The sequence below is a fragment of the Neltuma alba genome, unplaced genomic scaffold (genome assembly GCF_004799145.2).
Source record: "Neltuma alba isolate B1F8T4 unplaced genomic scaffold, ASM479914v2 tig00012535_pilon, whole genome shotgun sequence".
Taxonomy (NCBI): Eukaryota; Viridiplantae; Streptophyta; class Magnoliopsida; order Fabales; family Fabaceae; genus Neltuma; species Neltuma alba.
Window position 1 is genome coordinate 89,486 of NW_021637000.1, and position 13,555 is coordinate 103,040.

General features: G+C 39.6%; 3 protein-coding genes across 3 annotated transcripts; 2 read left to right on the top strand and 1 right to left on the bottom strand.

Annotated features, from left to right (window-relative positions):
- The first annotated feature begins 679 nt into the window (after positions 1-679).
- LOC114728350 (probable protein disulfide-isomerase A6) lies at positions 680-4,789 on the top strand. Its single transcript, XM_028915239.1, has 11 exons — positions 680-955; positions 1,415-1,499; positions 2,148-2,245; positions 2,379-2,434; positions 2,775-2,892; positions 3,067-3,094; positions 3,190-3,281; positions 3,356-3,512; positions 3,663-3,787; positions 3,962-4,061; positions 4,383-4,789. Exons 1-11 carry the CDS (start codon positions 804-806, stop codon positions 4,446-4,448), a joined length of 1,077 nt encoding a protein of 358 aa, XP_028771072.1. The 5' UTR covers positions 680-803; the 3' UTR covers positions 4,449-4,789.
- A 1,162-nt stretch (positions 4,790-5,951) lies between these two features.
- Positions 5,952-9,247, bottom strand: LOC114728368 (uncharacterized). Its single transcript, XM_028915261.1, has 3 exons — positions 8,848-9,247; positions 8,435-8,532; positions 5,952-6,538 (listed from the first exon to the last, which is right to left on the bottom strand). The coding sequence occupies exons 1-3, from the start codon at positions 8,971-8,973 to the stop codon at positions 6,031-6,033; spliced, it is 732 nt and encodes a 243-aa protein (XP_028771094.1). The 5' UTR covers positions 8,974-9,247; the 3' UTR covers positions 5,952-6,030.
- A 2,065-nt stretch (positions 9,248-11,312) lies between these two features.
- Positions 11,313-11,891, top strand: LOC114728418 (uncharacterized). The gene has a single exon (XM_028915329.1). The coding sequence runs from the start codon at positions 11,313-11,315 to the stop codon at positions 11,889-11,891; it is 579 nt and encodes a 192-aa protein (XP_028771162.1).
- The last annotated feature ends 1,664 nt before the right edge of the window (positions 11,892-13,555 follow it).

Below are 13,555 nucleotides of genomic sequence, written 5' to 3' on the forward strand. Positions count from 1 at the left end.
AGCAAGAAATAATGGAAGCTGGACATCCCCGTAATCTTGGTCTCTGGGTCGAGATGCCATTTTCGGCACATCATGTGGATGTCACAATGCCACATACCCTTAATCGGCACTTCACTCTTTTTCTCGCGTTCAAGATCCGTCGCCACTGTCCTCTTCCTCGTCCTCAGGATTTTTTTTCTTGGAACACCGAGTGCATTGCGATTCATATGTGGAATTAAGCCCCTAATTCACACACTCTTCAGTAGCATCCCTCGTCTGCGTTGTGATTCAATTAAAAAAAATGCTAAAATGTTTCTTCAAAATCCGAGCTATTGAAAAATTATCGCATGATTACGTCTCACATGTCCACAGGGTAAGACGAGATATTTAATGACATGGCACATTTTTATTGGTTAGAGCATTGTGTTGAGCTCTTGGACCATGCAAGAATTTATCATATAACACCATGATACTTGCTTAAATGCGTCGCCTTCGGGTCGGGTCAGCGGGTTAATGTTGGTGGCATGGTGCCAGGTGTTTGCGGTGACCCGCCAGCGTCCCCACCGGGCCACTCATTCTGTGCCACATCGACAATAGCACGTCACAGTTCAGAGTTCCCCGCTGTTATTCGGATATTGAATAATCGTAAATACACAAACCTCCCGTCCGAGTCTTGATATCACCGAATGAATCAGATCCTGCGACGCTACGAGAACTTACGATTGAAACCGATAGTTCACTACACGAGATTGAGGGTTCCCGCACGTGAGGCCTGATATAAAACAGCAATCGCGGAAGTGTGTTTTGGGATCGCAGCTGTTAAGATGGCCAAATATCAGATCTGGTTAGGCTTGGGAGCTTTTGTTTTGCTGGTCCTAACAGCCTTAGCGGATGACGTCGTTGTACTAACTGAAGAAAACTTCGAGAAGGAAGTCGGGCAGGACAGAGGAGCTCTTGTTGAATTCTACGCCCCCTGGTAGCGCATCATTACTTGTCACAATCCACTTTTCTTCGTTGATCATTAGTAAATAAGTGTTAGGGTTTGTATCATTCCTTAATTTATTTCCAGGTTGATGTTGCTTCGATCGTATGCCTTTCAACGAGTCATTTACCTTTGCTATTTGATTTTGTGGATTTTCTGCTGGATTTCGTAGAAGATATCATAATTTCAAGAGTTTTGACTAATAGCCACCCTTGAAGTTCTCTTGGTTACTAAAAAGCTATGTAACGATACAAGTTATATATTCTAAGCATTTGAGGCAAAATTTCAGAGTTTTGACTCTAGACATTCCATCAATCACCAGTTAGTTCCTTGTGGTAATTTACCGTAATTCTTGTCGTTAACAAATCATTTGAAGCGAGGTCTCTGGATTGTTTAGAAGCTCCGCGAAGTTGGACGCATTCTTAAATGTTTTCCGTTCTTTTGTCTTGATAGGTGTGGACATTGTAAAAAGCTTGCTCCAGAGTATGAAAAGCTGGGTAGCAGCTTCAAGAAAGCCAAATCTGTTTTAATAGGAAAGGTCAGCACCCTGGTGTTTCTCTTCATTCATACCTTTGACAATTATTGCTGGCTCCACATGCTCTAGTTTTATATCTGTCTATCATCCGGAGTTATTGTCTATTTATGACTGTAGGCGTAACTTTATGGTAATGCTCTTCTTATCTTGGAACCTCTTGGTGGTTGTGTAGCATTGCTTGTGATCAGTAGTCTAAGCTGCAACTTCTAAACATAAAGTTATGTGGCGCATAATCTCTTTTTTCATGTCTTGTGCTTTCCAAGGGTGACTCAGGATTCTTATTTCTTCAAAGTTCCCGACGTGACATTTCCTTACTTTCCTTTTCAAATGTGATTGTTGAATAGATCAGTACAGATAAATTTGCATGAGCAAAATAAGGCATTCCCCCCTCCCCTCAAAATGAATCGGTCAACAATGGATGCTTCTCGTCATGTTAAACACTGATACCGTGGCGCTGGTTCTTTGGATTTATAGGGGAAAGGGGGAGGGGATTAGGAAACACTCATAATGAGGGTAATTCCGACTGATTTTAGGGTTGACTTTCCTTATGTGACTGCTGTCTGTACGAGTTTTCTGTCTCTCTTTTTACATTTCTGATTGGAAATTCATTGAGTTCACTTGACAAAACATAATAGCTTTTATTTGCTGTAGGTGGATTGTGATGAGCAGAAGAGTCTATGCAGCAAATATGGGGTTTCTGGATACCCAACTATTCAGTGGTTCCCAAAAGGATCTCTGGAACCCAAAAAGTAAGAAAATGTTTGCTGAATAAAAACAAGAGCACAATTACCTTTTATATCTAAATATGTTTTATCTGTAATTACATATGACATTTCCATCCTTCTTTCTTAATTTAAATTTAGTTTTGGTTCATTTATGCAGGTATGAGGGGCCACGGACTGCAGACTCCCTTGCTGAGTTTGTTAATACAGAAGGAGGTTGTTTCTGTTGTTTGTTGCACTTTAATATTTTTGCAAAGGCAAACACTAGAACAAATTAATGACTTCGAATAACTTCCGAGAAAATCTAGTATTTTGACTTGAGATATAATATTGACCAATCTTCTTAATTATGCTTTTAGATTTCTACTATGGTAGGCTCTCCCAAGACATAGGAGGTTTAGGTTTCATGTCTTCATAATATTGCAGACTGCACATTACTTTTTGAGTTATTATATTTTACGGTTGTTCAGATTATCTATTTGCGGAAGTTAGTGTTGCCTTCACCATGTGCTTCTTAGAAGTAGCAGAATTTTCTGATCAGGAAATTGATTTGCAGGAACCAATGTGAAGATTGCTACACCTCCATCTGACGTAGTTGTTCTGACATCTGACAATTTTGATGAGGTTGTCCTGGATGAAACCAAAGACGTTCTTGTGGAGTTTTATGCGCCATGGTACTCTTCAGCAATTTTCTTATAATTATTTTTGCTTTATTTCCTGTTTTCATTACACAACTTTGGAATGGATTTTTTTTTTCCCCCAAAAATTTAATTAGTCGTCTAGTATCATTTTTGTTTATTTATTGGGAAACTTTCAACTAATTCTAGACCTTATTGTGATTTCATTAGGTGTGGACACTGCAAAAGCCTTGCTCCTGTAAGTGTATATCATTATTGCCTTATTATTATCCTGTATATTTTAACCTCTGCTGGAGCAATAACAGGAAACTTGGTTATTCTTTTTCTCTTCAGACCTACGAAAAGGTTGCCACAGCATTTAAACTGGAAAAAGATGTAGTGATTGCAAATCTGGACGCTGATAAATACAGAGATCTTGCTGAAAAGTGAGTTGAAGTTAGTTGATGGAGGTCAAAAATTGAAAATTATTTTAGCTTAATGTTTAATTGTCTCTTTACAGATATGGTGTTAGTGGGTTCCCTACACTAAAATTCTTCCCTAAGAGCAACAAAGCTGGGGAAGAGTATGAGAGCGGCAGAGACTTGGATGACTTTGTGACTTTCATTAATGAAAAAAGTGGCACACATCGAGATGCAAAAGGACATCTTACTTCTAAAGTTAGTAATTCATACGAGCTAAGAAAAAGCTAGGGTTTTATATCTTTATTTGATATTCTCTGAAAGAGAGGAATGGGGGTGGGGGTGGCTAGGGGATGACAAATGAAGTTGCATTTAATAACTTGCTGATAAATTTGATACTCTGTTTAGGCTGGCATAGTTGAAAGCTTGGATTCCTTGGTAAAGGAGTTTGTGGCTGCAACCGATGAAGAAAAGAAAGTTGTATTTACTAGAATTGAGCAGGAGGTAGACACACTCAAGGGTTCTGCTGCAAGGTACCTTCTCACTATTACAGCTACTTTGTTTCAGAATATTTGGCCCCTCACCTGTCTCCTACAATATTACTTAAGAGTGGCTGCATCTGAACTTCTGCATTTATCTAATGTCTACTGCTTTATCCCTTTACCAAGTAATAATACGTCTGTGATGACTTGCACATATTCAATTAGGTATGGGAAAATTTACTGGAAAGCTGCTAAGAGTACCATGGAGAAAGGTTCTGATTATGCTAAGAATGAAGTCCAGCGCCTACAGCGTTTGCTTGAAAAGGTAATATTCTGACTTTCAAAGGAAGTGGAAGATACACTATTAGGAACATCAAAGCATCTTTTGCATAAACATGCTTCAGTTTCACATCAGTTACTGCGTTCATTTGGTTATTGTACCATCTCACTTATTCAATCACAGTAAATAGTAGGAATTATCTATTTTGTTGCTATATTTGAAGTACTGGCGTAAAAAAAATCGTGAGAAGAGAGAACACAATGTAACAACGGACCAAATATGCTTAAGGTGGTCTTAGATTAATAATGTATTGCCAACATATGGTAGCCCTTGTAAGTTCTTAATCTCTTGTACTGGTTGTTGCAGTCTATCAACCCGGCGAAGGCTGACGAGTTCACTCTCAAGAAGAACATCTTGTCAACATTCGCGTGATGTTCTAATGCAATTCTCAAATACCGACTATCCTTTTTTGTTGGGGATTGGGTGCCTCGCCTCCCGCCTCCTTTCTGGCCATTGGTTACTAATCTTATTTACCCCTAAAATTTTAAGTAGAATAGTTTCTCTCTCTTCCTTTCATTAGTGAACCATTTGCCTTATTGTTAAAAGTGGGTACTTTTTTAGCTGCTTCGTTATTTTGTTTTTTATATTTCATGTTTTGTTATGAACATAGTTCGTTGGTGATCTACGGGATAGAACTGATATATTTCAGACTGAAAAGATGCTGCCTGAATTAGAAATTGAGAATGCTGTTGGATGATGGTTTAAATATGACATGAAGTTGGGTGATGGTAAAATCATTTAACCAATTCATAGGGAGATGTGGGATTGGGAAAGCGTGAACATTAATCACAAGCACAAGTGTTTAATCTTCCTTTGATTTTACCTTTTTTCCCCCGTTTGCGAATATCTTCCTTTGATTATGCGGAGCTATTCTTTGACCAAACATAAATTTTATTTAGGGAGCTTTCGGGAAATAATGAGAACTGAACTCGTCTTTTTCGCGGAATAAACGAAATATCAAACTTATTTCAATTTTACATGTACTTATTCAGGGTATTTTCAAATGGCTTTTGCTATAGAAATCACGTACAGCTAGCGGCAATTAATAATAATCAATTCTTTTTAGGACAAAACAACTTTTTTTATATTGAATCCTTCAACTTTTTCCTTTGATAAAATTTTAATTTTACTTTTATTATAACATTTTACTTTATTATAAAAAACCAATTTTCCCCTCTAAAGATTTAGCTATTTCGCTGATGATATTTAGCACACAAGACGTAAATTTTTTTTTTTTTTGGTAAAGAAATTTTTGGAAAGGGGTTGGACTCACCCACGATCCAAGGGCAGGGCGAAATCTCCCTTCCTCCTAGGTCATACCAATGTTGGGCAGGGCGAGCCGTCAATTACCCTCAGGCGTTTACCTAGGCACCTAAGAGCTAGGATGCCTCCCTAAGCGCCGCGAGTAGAGCCACAACAAAATGGTACTCCCCAAGGATCGAACACATGCCAAGACGTAAATTTTGTTGTTAGAAACATTCGACATTTTTTTGTACAATATATTCAACATTGATAAGTAGACATTCTTCCATATATTTTCTTTCAAAAACTGATCTCTGTGTGAACGCATACACATATCCTGTGTGCCAAAACCACATTTTTTACTAAGCGAATGAAAACGGAAATAAATAGAAGTAATCGATTCAAAATGTAAATGTAAATGTAAATTTGACAAACTAGTCCACAACCGTATTCCGACATACCTTTCATTGCTGCCAAAGACTGGAGCCAACGACATAGGAGTGAGGTTAGAACCCAATGAGCGTGGCAAACTACCGCAGAGCGATGGTTGAGAACAAATCGGCCGCAGCGCTCCAAGGACCCCCCCCCCCCAAAAAAAAAAAAAGAACCGGAAAAAGAAAAGACAAACCGTAATTTTTAAGAGGGAAAACCGAGGGTGCCATAAAACCATAAAACAAGTGTTGGGTAAGATTCAACAATTAACACCAACCTCCTAACCCCCCGAATCGGCCGACTTTGCATTCATATTTAACATATTGCATGGTTTCTCTTGGTTAAACTCAGGCTCCGACATACGCACTGATGGACACTCATCAATTTGATACTCCCTATAGTCTCTATAGTCATCCAGGGACTTCATAAACGGACACGGCCGATCCTCAGGATCACCAGGAGGCTGTGTCCTCATCTGCACAGATCGCAGTAGTGCAGCTCTCCTCAAGTCAGCTGAGTGGCATATATCACTTGGAGATGATGGGAACCGGCCCTCAGAGTCTGAACCCCGTTGACGAGGCTGCGACACAGCAGAGACATGTGAAGCATTTGAACCAGAGGAAGGTGCTGAAGAGAATGTACTGAGTGGTCTTTGGTAACGGTAGGGTGAAACGGGACTTGTGGGGCGGCTCTCGGGTTGAGATGAGCAGCTGTTCGTAGTAGTCTCACAATACCTGGATTCATCCGAGTCCTCTGACATAGGTGAATATTGTAAAGCCATCTCATCTCTGCTAATGAATTTAAAGTTAGTCAAGGACAGAAGCAAAAAGTTGCTGAGGGTTGCAAAGTAAAACAAATTCATTCTATGCAAAAAGATTTAGCAGCTTACAGTTGGCTTTCCATCCAAGGTGTCTATTGGTCTAGCTTACCAGTTAGAGGAAGACACCATGAGAAAGAAAACACAACATGAACCCATTATTAACTTCCACCGTCAGAAAATAGCAAGACACACCTATAGAAGAAAGATCAAGTGATTCCTTCTTTCATGCTGATGTCGGAAATCAAGGTAAACACAAGTCATGTTTGCTAGAAAACTGTATCAAGCTCAACCATAAACCAAAAAAGGTCAAACAGATTTAATGTAGCATATATGGCAACACCGCAACACAATTAGAATATATAGGTCAGATAGGTCAGGAAACATCAGCTTTAAGTTTTTTCCCCCCCTTTTAAAAGACAATAATACATGTTTTTACACCAACAAACATGGGTAAAGACTAAAACCATTCCGCATGATACGGTACCCAAAGCATGGGCTTTAAAGCAAAACAATGTTACTCAACACCAAGCAATGCAGCTTGCTCAGATCCATTCACGTTCCCCAACCGGATCCCCTGTCACTTTAAGCTCACTTATAGGAACACATAAATAATCGTTGATATCTTCTCTATATCCCCTGATCCCTGTCTGATCCCACTCCATGCTACGAGAAATCAGAAATCCATAAACTCCGCATATTCATCACTTACCCTCCCTCTCTCAGCCTATTTTCATCATGTCCTCCGACAACAGACAGAAACTAGAAATTCAAAGAGTTCATAGCTTCTATATAGTTGTAATTAATTCTCAAATCTATTCGCATGAGATGAGTCTGAGTCAAATTCCCCTTCACCATAGCTGAAAAGTTGTTAAAAAGACAAACACAGGCTGCATTTTCAATTGGTATCCTGCTCTATCTAGACTCTATTCAAACTTATCTATCCGTAATTGATATAGCAATTATTCTTCCATATTCATTCTTCTAAAACAGACATTTTCATAGACAAGAGGCCTGCTCAGAATACAACTTGCTATGTGCTCCAAAAATTTATGTTTGAGACACAACATGTGTTCAAGTTGTACTTGTCGCCATTTATGCCTCAAATGAACCCTCGGAGGGGAATTAGGCACACGAGAGGAAGTGATTGACCTTAAAATTAATGGAATTCTCATGATCAAAATGACTGTATTAGAGTTTCTGGCGGCTCCTCGAAAACAAGTCAATTAATGCTTGAATTAGAGTTATGCCGACCTAAACCGCAAGGCCCACAGGCAGTGTTAAGTAGGGTTCTATGGCGCACGAACCTACAAGGTTAGATTTTCTCAGGAGAAAGTCATTTAGTGGATGTGCCAAGGTGAAAATCTAGGTTTCCTTGATGTAATTTATCTACAACCCTTCTGCTGCCTCAGTTAATGCAACACAAAAACCATTTAACAATGCACACAGCTTATAAAAACACAAAACATTATGAAAAGAGGCTAGAACAATAACATTGATTAATATGCAATACTGAAACTGATTATAAATGACTGACTAACAAATAAAAGCTACTGAAATGTATGAAATGCAAATCAGATAAAACTAGATGAGATCCAGATGAAAAATATTATAATCTACAATGCATGATGTTTCTACAGACAAATTCCCCCCAAAGACGCCAAGAAGATATCAAGAATACCATGGCGGCAAATAGTAGGAACCGGTTTAATGACCACATGAACAATAGTCCAAACATTAATGGGGCTCGTTAGTATTCAAAAATGGCCGCCCAAATGCTACACAACTAACTCCAACCGTTCCAATGATTATGCATACTAGCCCAACTGGTAAATGATACTACTATAAGACCAATAGAGATAATTACCTGACAGAGAGCATGCTATCAGACCTGGCGGGAGATTCCAGGAGATTCTCAGGAAGCGAGTCGCCAACAGTCAGTCCGTTTAGACTGGATGCCATTATCTGTACAGAAAAAGAGAAAAGATTAATGCAGCGACTTCTAGTCCCAAACTCTTGCTCATTCACTGTGGCGAATAGCAAAAGAGTTTTGAAAATGGAAAGGGCGACCTCGATTCAAATGACATAAGCACTGAATCAAACAAACAAACGCCAAATTATGGAACAGCCGTCAATTTGCAGTTCTTTTAATTAGTAAGAAAAATAACTGACAGTAATTAAACTATAAATGCAGCCGGCATACATTTTATATAATAATCTGTATGTTAGTAATATATAAAATTGATGAAGCGCCAGCTGCGAAACCTAACAAGACCTAACCTCACTAAGGTAACGCTTGTGAGAATGAAAATTGTCAAGGTAAACCTCCTCTTCAGGATCTCTAGCACGCTTGCTACCAGGCGATGATGTTGAGGGTGATCCAGCCAAATTCGGTTCAGAACCCATCGTTGCGTCTATCTCGTCCAAATTAAGAACTCAGAAGTGACGTTTAAGATTTCCTCTGGGACTAGATGGCTGCAACGTTGAGGAATTCCAAGGTCAATTTTGGCCCAAAACAGACATTTGTCGGGGAAAACCAACGACGGAAAGTGCGAGACACCGAAGCATCGGAGCTTGGCGCCAATGAGCCAGAAAAGTGGGAGCCAGGGAGATGCCCATGTTCTCGTTGGCAGAAGCGAAAGGCGATATCCCTGCCTGACTGACTGGGGACGTGATACTGTTGTTTGTTCGTTTTCCCCTTTTTTTTCCCCCTTTGGTGGACGAGCAAATGGCCCATAAAAGATAGACGGGGTTATGTTCTTTTCTTTTTTTTTTTGCACCAGCGGGATATGTTCGTTCTGATCCTCTGTTTAGCGTCCAGAACTTGTACGAGAATGTCCTGGTTCCCCCAAACGCTTGATTCTTTTCTCGTGATGAAATACTACCTTCAGTCCTAATTATAAGAACTAATTAATTAATTTGAGAGATTAAAAAAAAAATTAAGTTAGTTATTTGTCATAAATAAGTATTGTCTTTCCTAAAACATCTTTGCTAATCAAGTGTATTGGTTAGAACCACTATTGTTAGAAGGACTATCTTGAAAAAAATATATAAATATTAGAGACAAAGTATATTAGGGTCTTATATTTAGAATCAAAATAAAAGTCAAACGAGGTATTATATTAAAAACTGGAGGTAGTAATAAAAAATATATGAATAAGCTTATCGTTGAGATGGTAAATGATCTTGTCCCCATAAAAAAAAAGAAAAAAGAATATGAATTCAAATCCTGAAAAGCACCATTTTCTAAAGCTTTGAAAGGAAAAACTCCTTGATCAAATAAAAAAATAATCATAGTAAAAAATATGAGGTGTTTGAAATTAATTTTATTATTATAATTCATGAAGAGCAATATTCAATATTTTCATATATTATGTTTATATTGATATTTGTATACGTACTACTTTCACCAAACCCCGAGTTTTATCTTATAATCCTGGTTATTTTTAGCGTGTCTAGATTAGATTTTTGCTTTTCAATGCTTTTGTGTGCAAGCGATTCTTTCAGGTCAAAGACAAATTTTTAGACGAACTTGATATCATAAAAGGTTCCAAGGCAGTTGGTTTGAACATATATTATAGTAGTGATACATATGCGGGCTGGAAAGCTCGAAGCCAGGTGGAAAAGAAGATTTATAATAATATTGTAATTGATTATAAACCACTTAAGCATGTTAATGCAAGAAGATAATGCAGAATTTTATTGTGAGAAAGAACCCCTCCAGGCATGCATATGCATTATATGTACGGGGAATTGAAACCGGTCGCCGCCTGCCGGGGAGGAAGAAGCACCTCCCCTGAATACAGGACTCGAACAAAATAACAAGCGTTTGTGTGAAATGGTTTCGTTTCCTCTATAAATAGAACACCAGCAGTAACGCTGTTGCTCGATCGCTGTGGTTGGTTATGCATTCCATATGTCCATCTAATTAATGTGTGGCCAGTACATACAGTGACAATGATACTCTCACAAAACACCCATTCCCTTGTCCTCTCAATGATTTTAATCAGCGCAAAGAATCAAGAAAGAATATTTATTACTATGTCTGGTATTTAATATAAAATATTATTTGATTTTTATTTTAGTTTTAAATATAAAACTCTAATTTACTTTGTCTCTTATATTTATATTTTTTTTTCAAAAACAGTTTTTCTAACAATAGTAGTTCTAGCCAATACATTTGATTAGCAAATATATTTTAGGAAAGACAATATCTATTTAGGGTAAATAACTAACTCAACTTGTTTCTTTAATCTTCTTAAATTAATCAATTAACTTTTATAATTACGATCGAACGAAGTATACAGGAGTCAACGCAATGGAAGACTCATTCAAGGAGAGAGAAAGACGCGGCAAATGAACGGTGATTGGCCCTCACCACGTAAATCTTTTCTCCGGACGAAGTTTGTTTTGCAACTCTCTTGCTCTCCGAATTCTTTGCCTCAAACCCTGTTCATCGTACCTTGTCCCCTGCCTCTTTTACCCTCCACTCCAGAACATTGCTGGGGTGTCAATTCGGTAAATTCCGGTGATACCGCCCATTTTAATACAATGGGAACCAACCATAGTATGCTGACCTGGCCGCCTCCGTATAAATATACAATTTTAGTGATTAAGCAGGGGGCGACAATATCATTTGTTCGCCTAACCTCGTCTCGAGGGTCATCTCTCCCAATTCTCCCCTGCCTCCTGCAGGGAGGGATCCCTTAGTCGCCCCCACTCGCATGCTTCCCCTTCCGTTATTAATGGAGCAGGAGCAGCCTTCCCAAGTTCTGATCCCCGCCCCCAAACTGGACCCACCTCCCCATGACGATCCCACGCCCTGCCCTAAGCCTCCCAGGAAGAAACGTGGCCCTATGTATTTCATCAAGGTGGCCCTCTTCATGATAAGGGGAACTTCCGATAAATCCAAAGGCCTGTCCGCCTCCAATTCCAAAAGCCTGTGGAGGAAGCTCGTGGGTTCCGTCAGACCATTGCACTTACAACTTCAACAGGTGGCGGAATCGGAGGCCAAGCGACCTGTGCCGCCCGCCCTCACCCACCAGTCCCCAGCTCGTAGCGAGTTTAGCGAAGACTCCTTGTTGTCTCCGACGGCCGGAAGCTCCACGTCTGCCTCAGAGACCCCCTACGCGTCGGCGTTGGGCCTGAGCGAGATGGTGCAAGGCGAGCATGAGGAGGAGGCGGTGGACGAGAGTGATTCTGCGTCTGACGACGGGAACGGAGATAAAATGATCGATGCAAAGGCTGAGGAGTTCATTGCTAATTTCTACAATGAAATGAGATTACAGCGCAGGCATTCCATAAACGAGAGGTCTCTACGCTGACGGACATAACGTGGGCGCATGCATGTCTCCGTCTTAATTTCTTTCAATAATGACCTATAACGCATGCATGTGGGCTTCCAGAGGCTCTATCTTCTGCACCATATTCTTGTTTCACTCGGAACCTAATATATTACTTACACCATTACAGTCATAGAATTGATTTGATTGTCCTTTCTTTGTTTTGTGTTAGGTCGGCGAGGGTACGGTCCCTCGTCGATTCAGTTTTCGGTCGTACTTAAAATATCCACGTTATGTTACTGGAGAAATAATGGAGATGGGCAGCAGAGTGGAGTTTCAAGAACGACGTGTCTTAATATTGCATTTGGAATGGAGTGATATGAACTATCCGTTTCCTTTTCCTTTGTATTATTGTTTCTTTAATTTTAATATGAAGCAAAATATTGATGAGGGGAGGTAGTCCCTGTTGCAGGCATGGCCCGTGACGCGAACCGGGCTTTGTAGTAGTGTTTTTTTGTTTTCCTTCCTGCTCTCGTTTTCTGGATTCGATTTGATTTGGTGTAATTTCCAACTTCTCGTTATGATGTAATGTTGAACTCGGGGCTGATGCAATCCCGTAATATTTTCATCTCGAATCTAGTTCCTTACCAGTTAATACACTATATACCGTATTTATGCTGCTGCATTAGAGTTTCGCGTGATTTAAAAATTACAACTCATGCATGTGCAGATACGAATTAAGCGACAAAAGTAAAAAAAATGCTACCAGCTATTGGACCAAAGGAAAAATGGACAACTGGGCTATTTCACATAACATAGGTTACATAAGTAGATCATGGTAAAAGAGGGAGGCCTCATGCTTTAGGCCTAGGCCCGAGGGCAATCTTGGGAAAGGAGAAGCTACATAGGGGCATGTATTCTCACTCTATCTGCCTCCACATGGCTCGAGCTGAACAGTGGAGGATAGTTGAAGATGCAGAAGGATGAATTCAAAGATCGAGAATTCGCAGCTAAATCAAAGCATGCATGGATTAGCTTCCTTGTGCGTCAACTGAACTGATAGAACCATCCCAATCGAACACAAGGATTCCATTCTCGCTTCTTCCATGACGCCTTCAAAAGGATGACCCATGATTTTTGTTCGTGCACGTAACGAGGTTGATTGCTCCTGCACCACCAATAGTAGTTTCAGATTATATGATTTTAGCATCCGTGGAGGACGTGGCAACACTCAATATTCGTTGAAGCTAAGGTAGCTATGACTTGACCTTGTACGGATAAGCGTTTTCCTCGACAGCGTTGAAGCTCAGCCACTTGGCCACACCTGAGCTGGAAGTGGAATCAACATCTTTGTCATCAATCAACAAAATTACTTTTGTTTCTGCTGATGCTTAAGATCACCTCTTAATTAGTCTATTTCTTTTTATCTTTTAGCCAAATTGAGGTATTTTCCAGTTGATTAATAAACAAAAAACGGACATTAATAAAAGGAAAGGGTCTTGGGAAGCCGGCCAGGAGGCACTCCTTGAAAAGGGACTAAAGATCATGAGACTAAACGGCACAGTTTGAAGGGGAAGGAGACGGAGACAAGCTGCTTGTTAATAATCTGCATCCGAGTTATACAACCTTTTTTTTTTTTTTTTTAATGATTAAAAAAGAAGAGACCTTTGGCTTTCGCAAAGGAGCGTGTTCTGCTGTGCTAAGTT

Coding starts and splice junctions, on each gene's coding strand:
- LOC114728418 (XM_028915329.1), top strand. CDS start 11,313: ATGGAGCAGGAGCAGCCTTCCCAAGTTCTGATCCCCGCCCCCAAACTG.
- LOC114728350 (XM_028915239.1), top strand. CDS start 804: ATGGCCAAATATCAGATCTGGTTAGGCTTGGGAGCTTTTGTTTTGCTG. Junction 2,893..3,066: donor GTGGAGTTTTATGCGCCATG/GTACTCTTCAGC, acceptor TGATTTCATTAG/GTGTGGACACTGCAAAAGCC. Junction 3,513..3,662: donor AAGGACATCTTACTTCTAAA/GTTAGTAATTCA, acceptor TACTCTGTTTAG/GCTGGCATAGTTGAAAGCTT.
- LOC114728368 (XM_028915261.1), bottom strand. CDS start 8,973: ATGGGTTCTGAACCGAATTTGGCTGGATCACCCTCAACATCATCGCCT. Junction 8,533..8,847: donor ACAAGCGTTACCTTAGTGAG/GTTAGGTCTTGT, acceptor TTTTCTGTACAG/ATAATGGCATCCAGTCTAAA. Junction 6,539..8,434: donor GATAGCATGCTCTCTGTCAG/GTAATTATCTCT, acceptor ATTCATTAGCAG/AGATGAGATGGCTTTACAAT.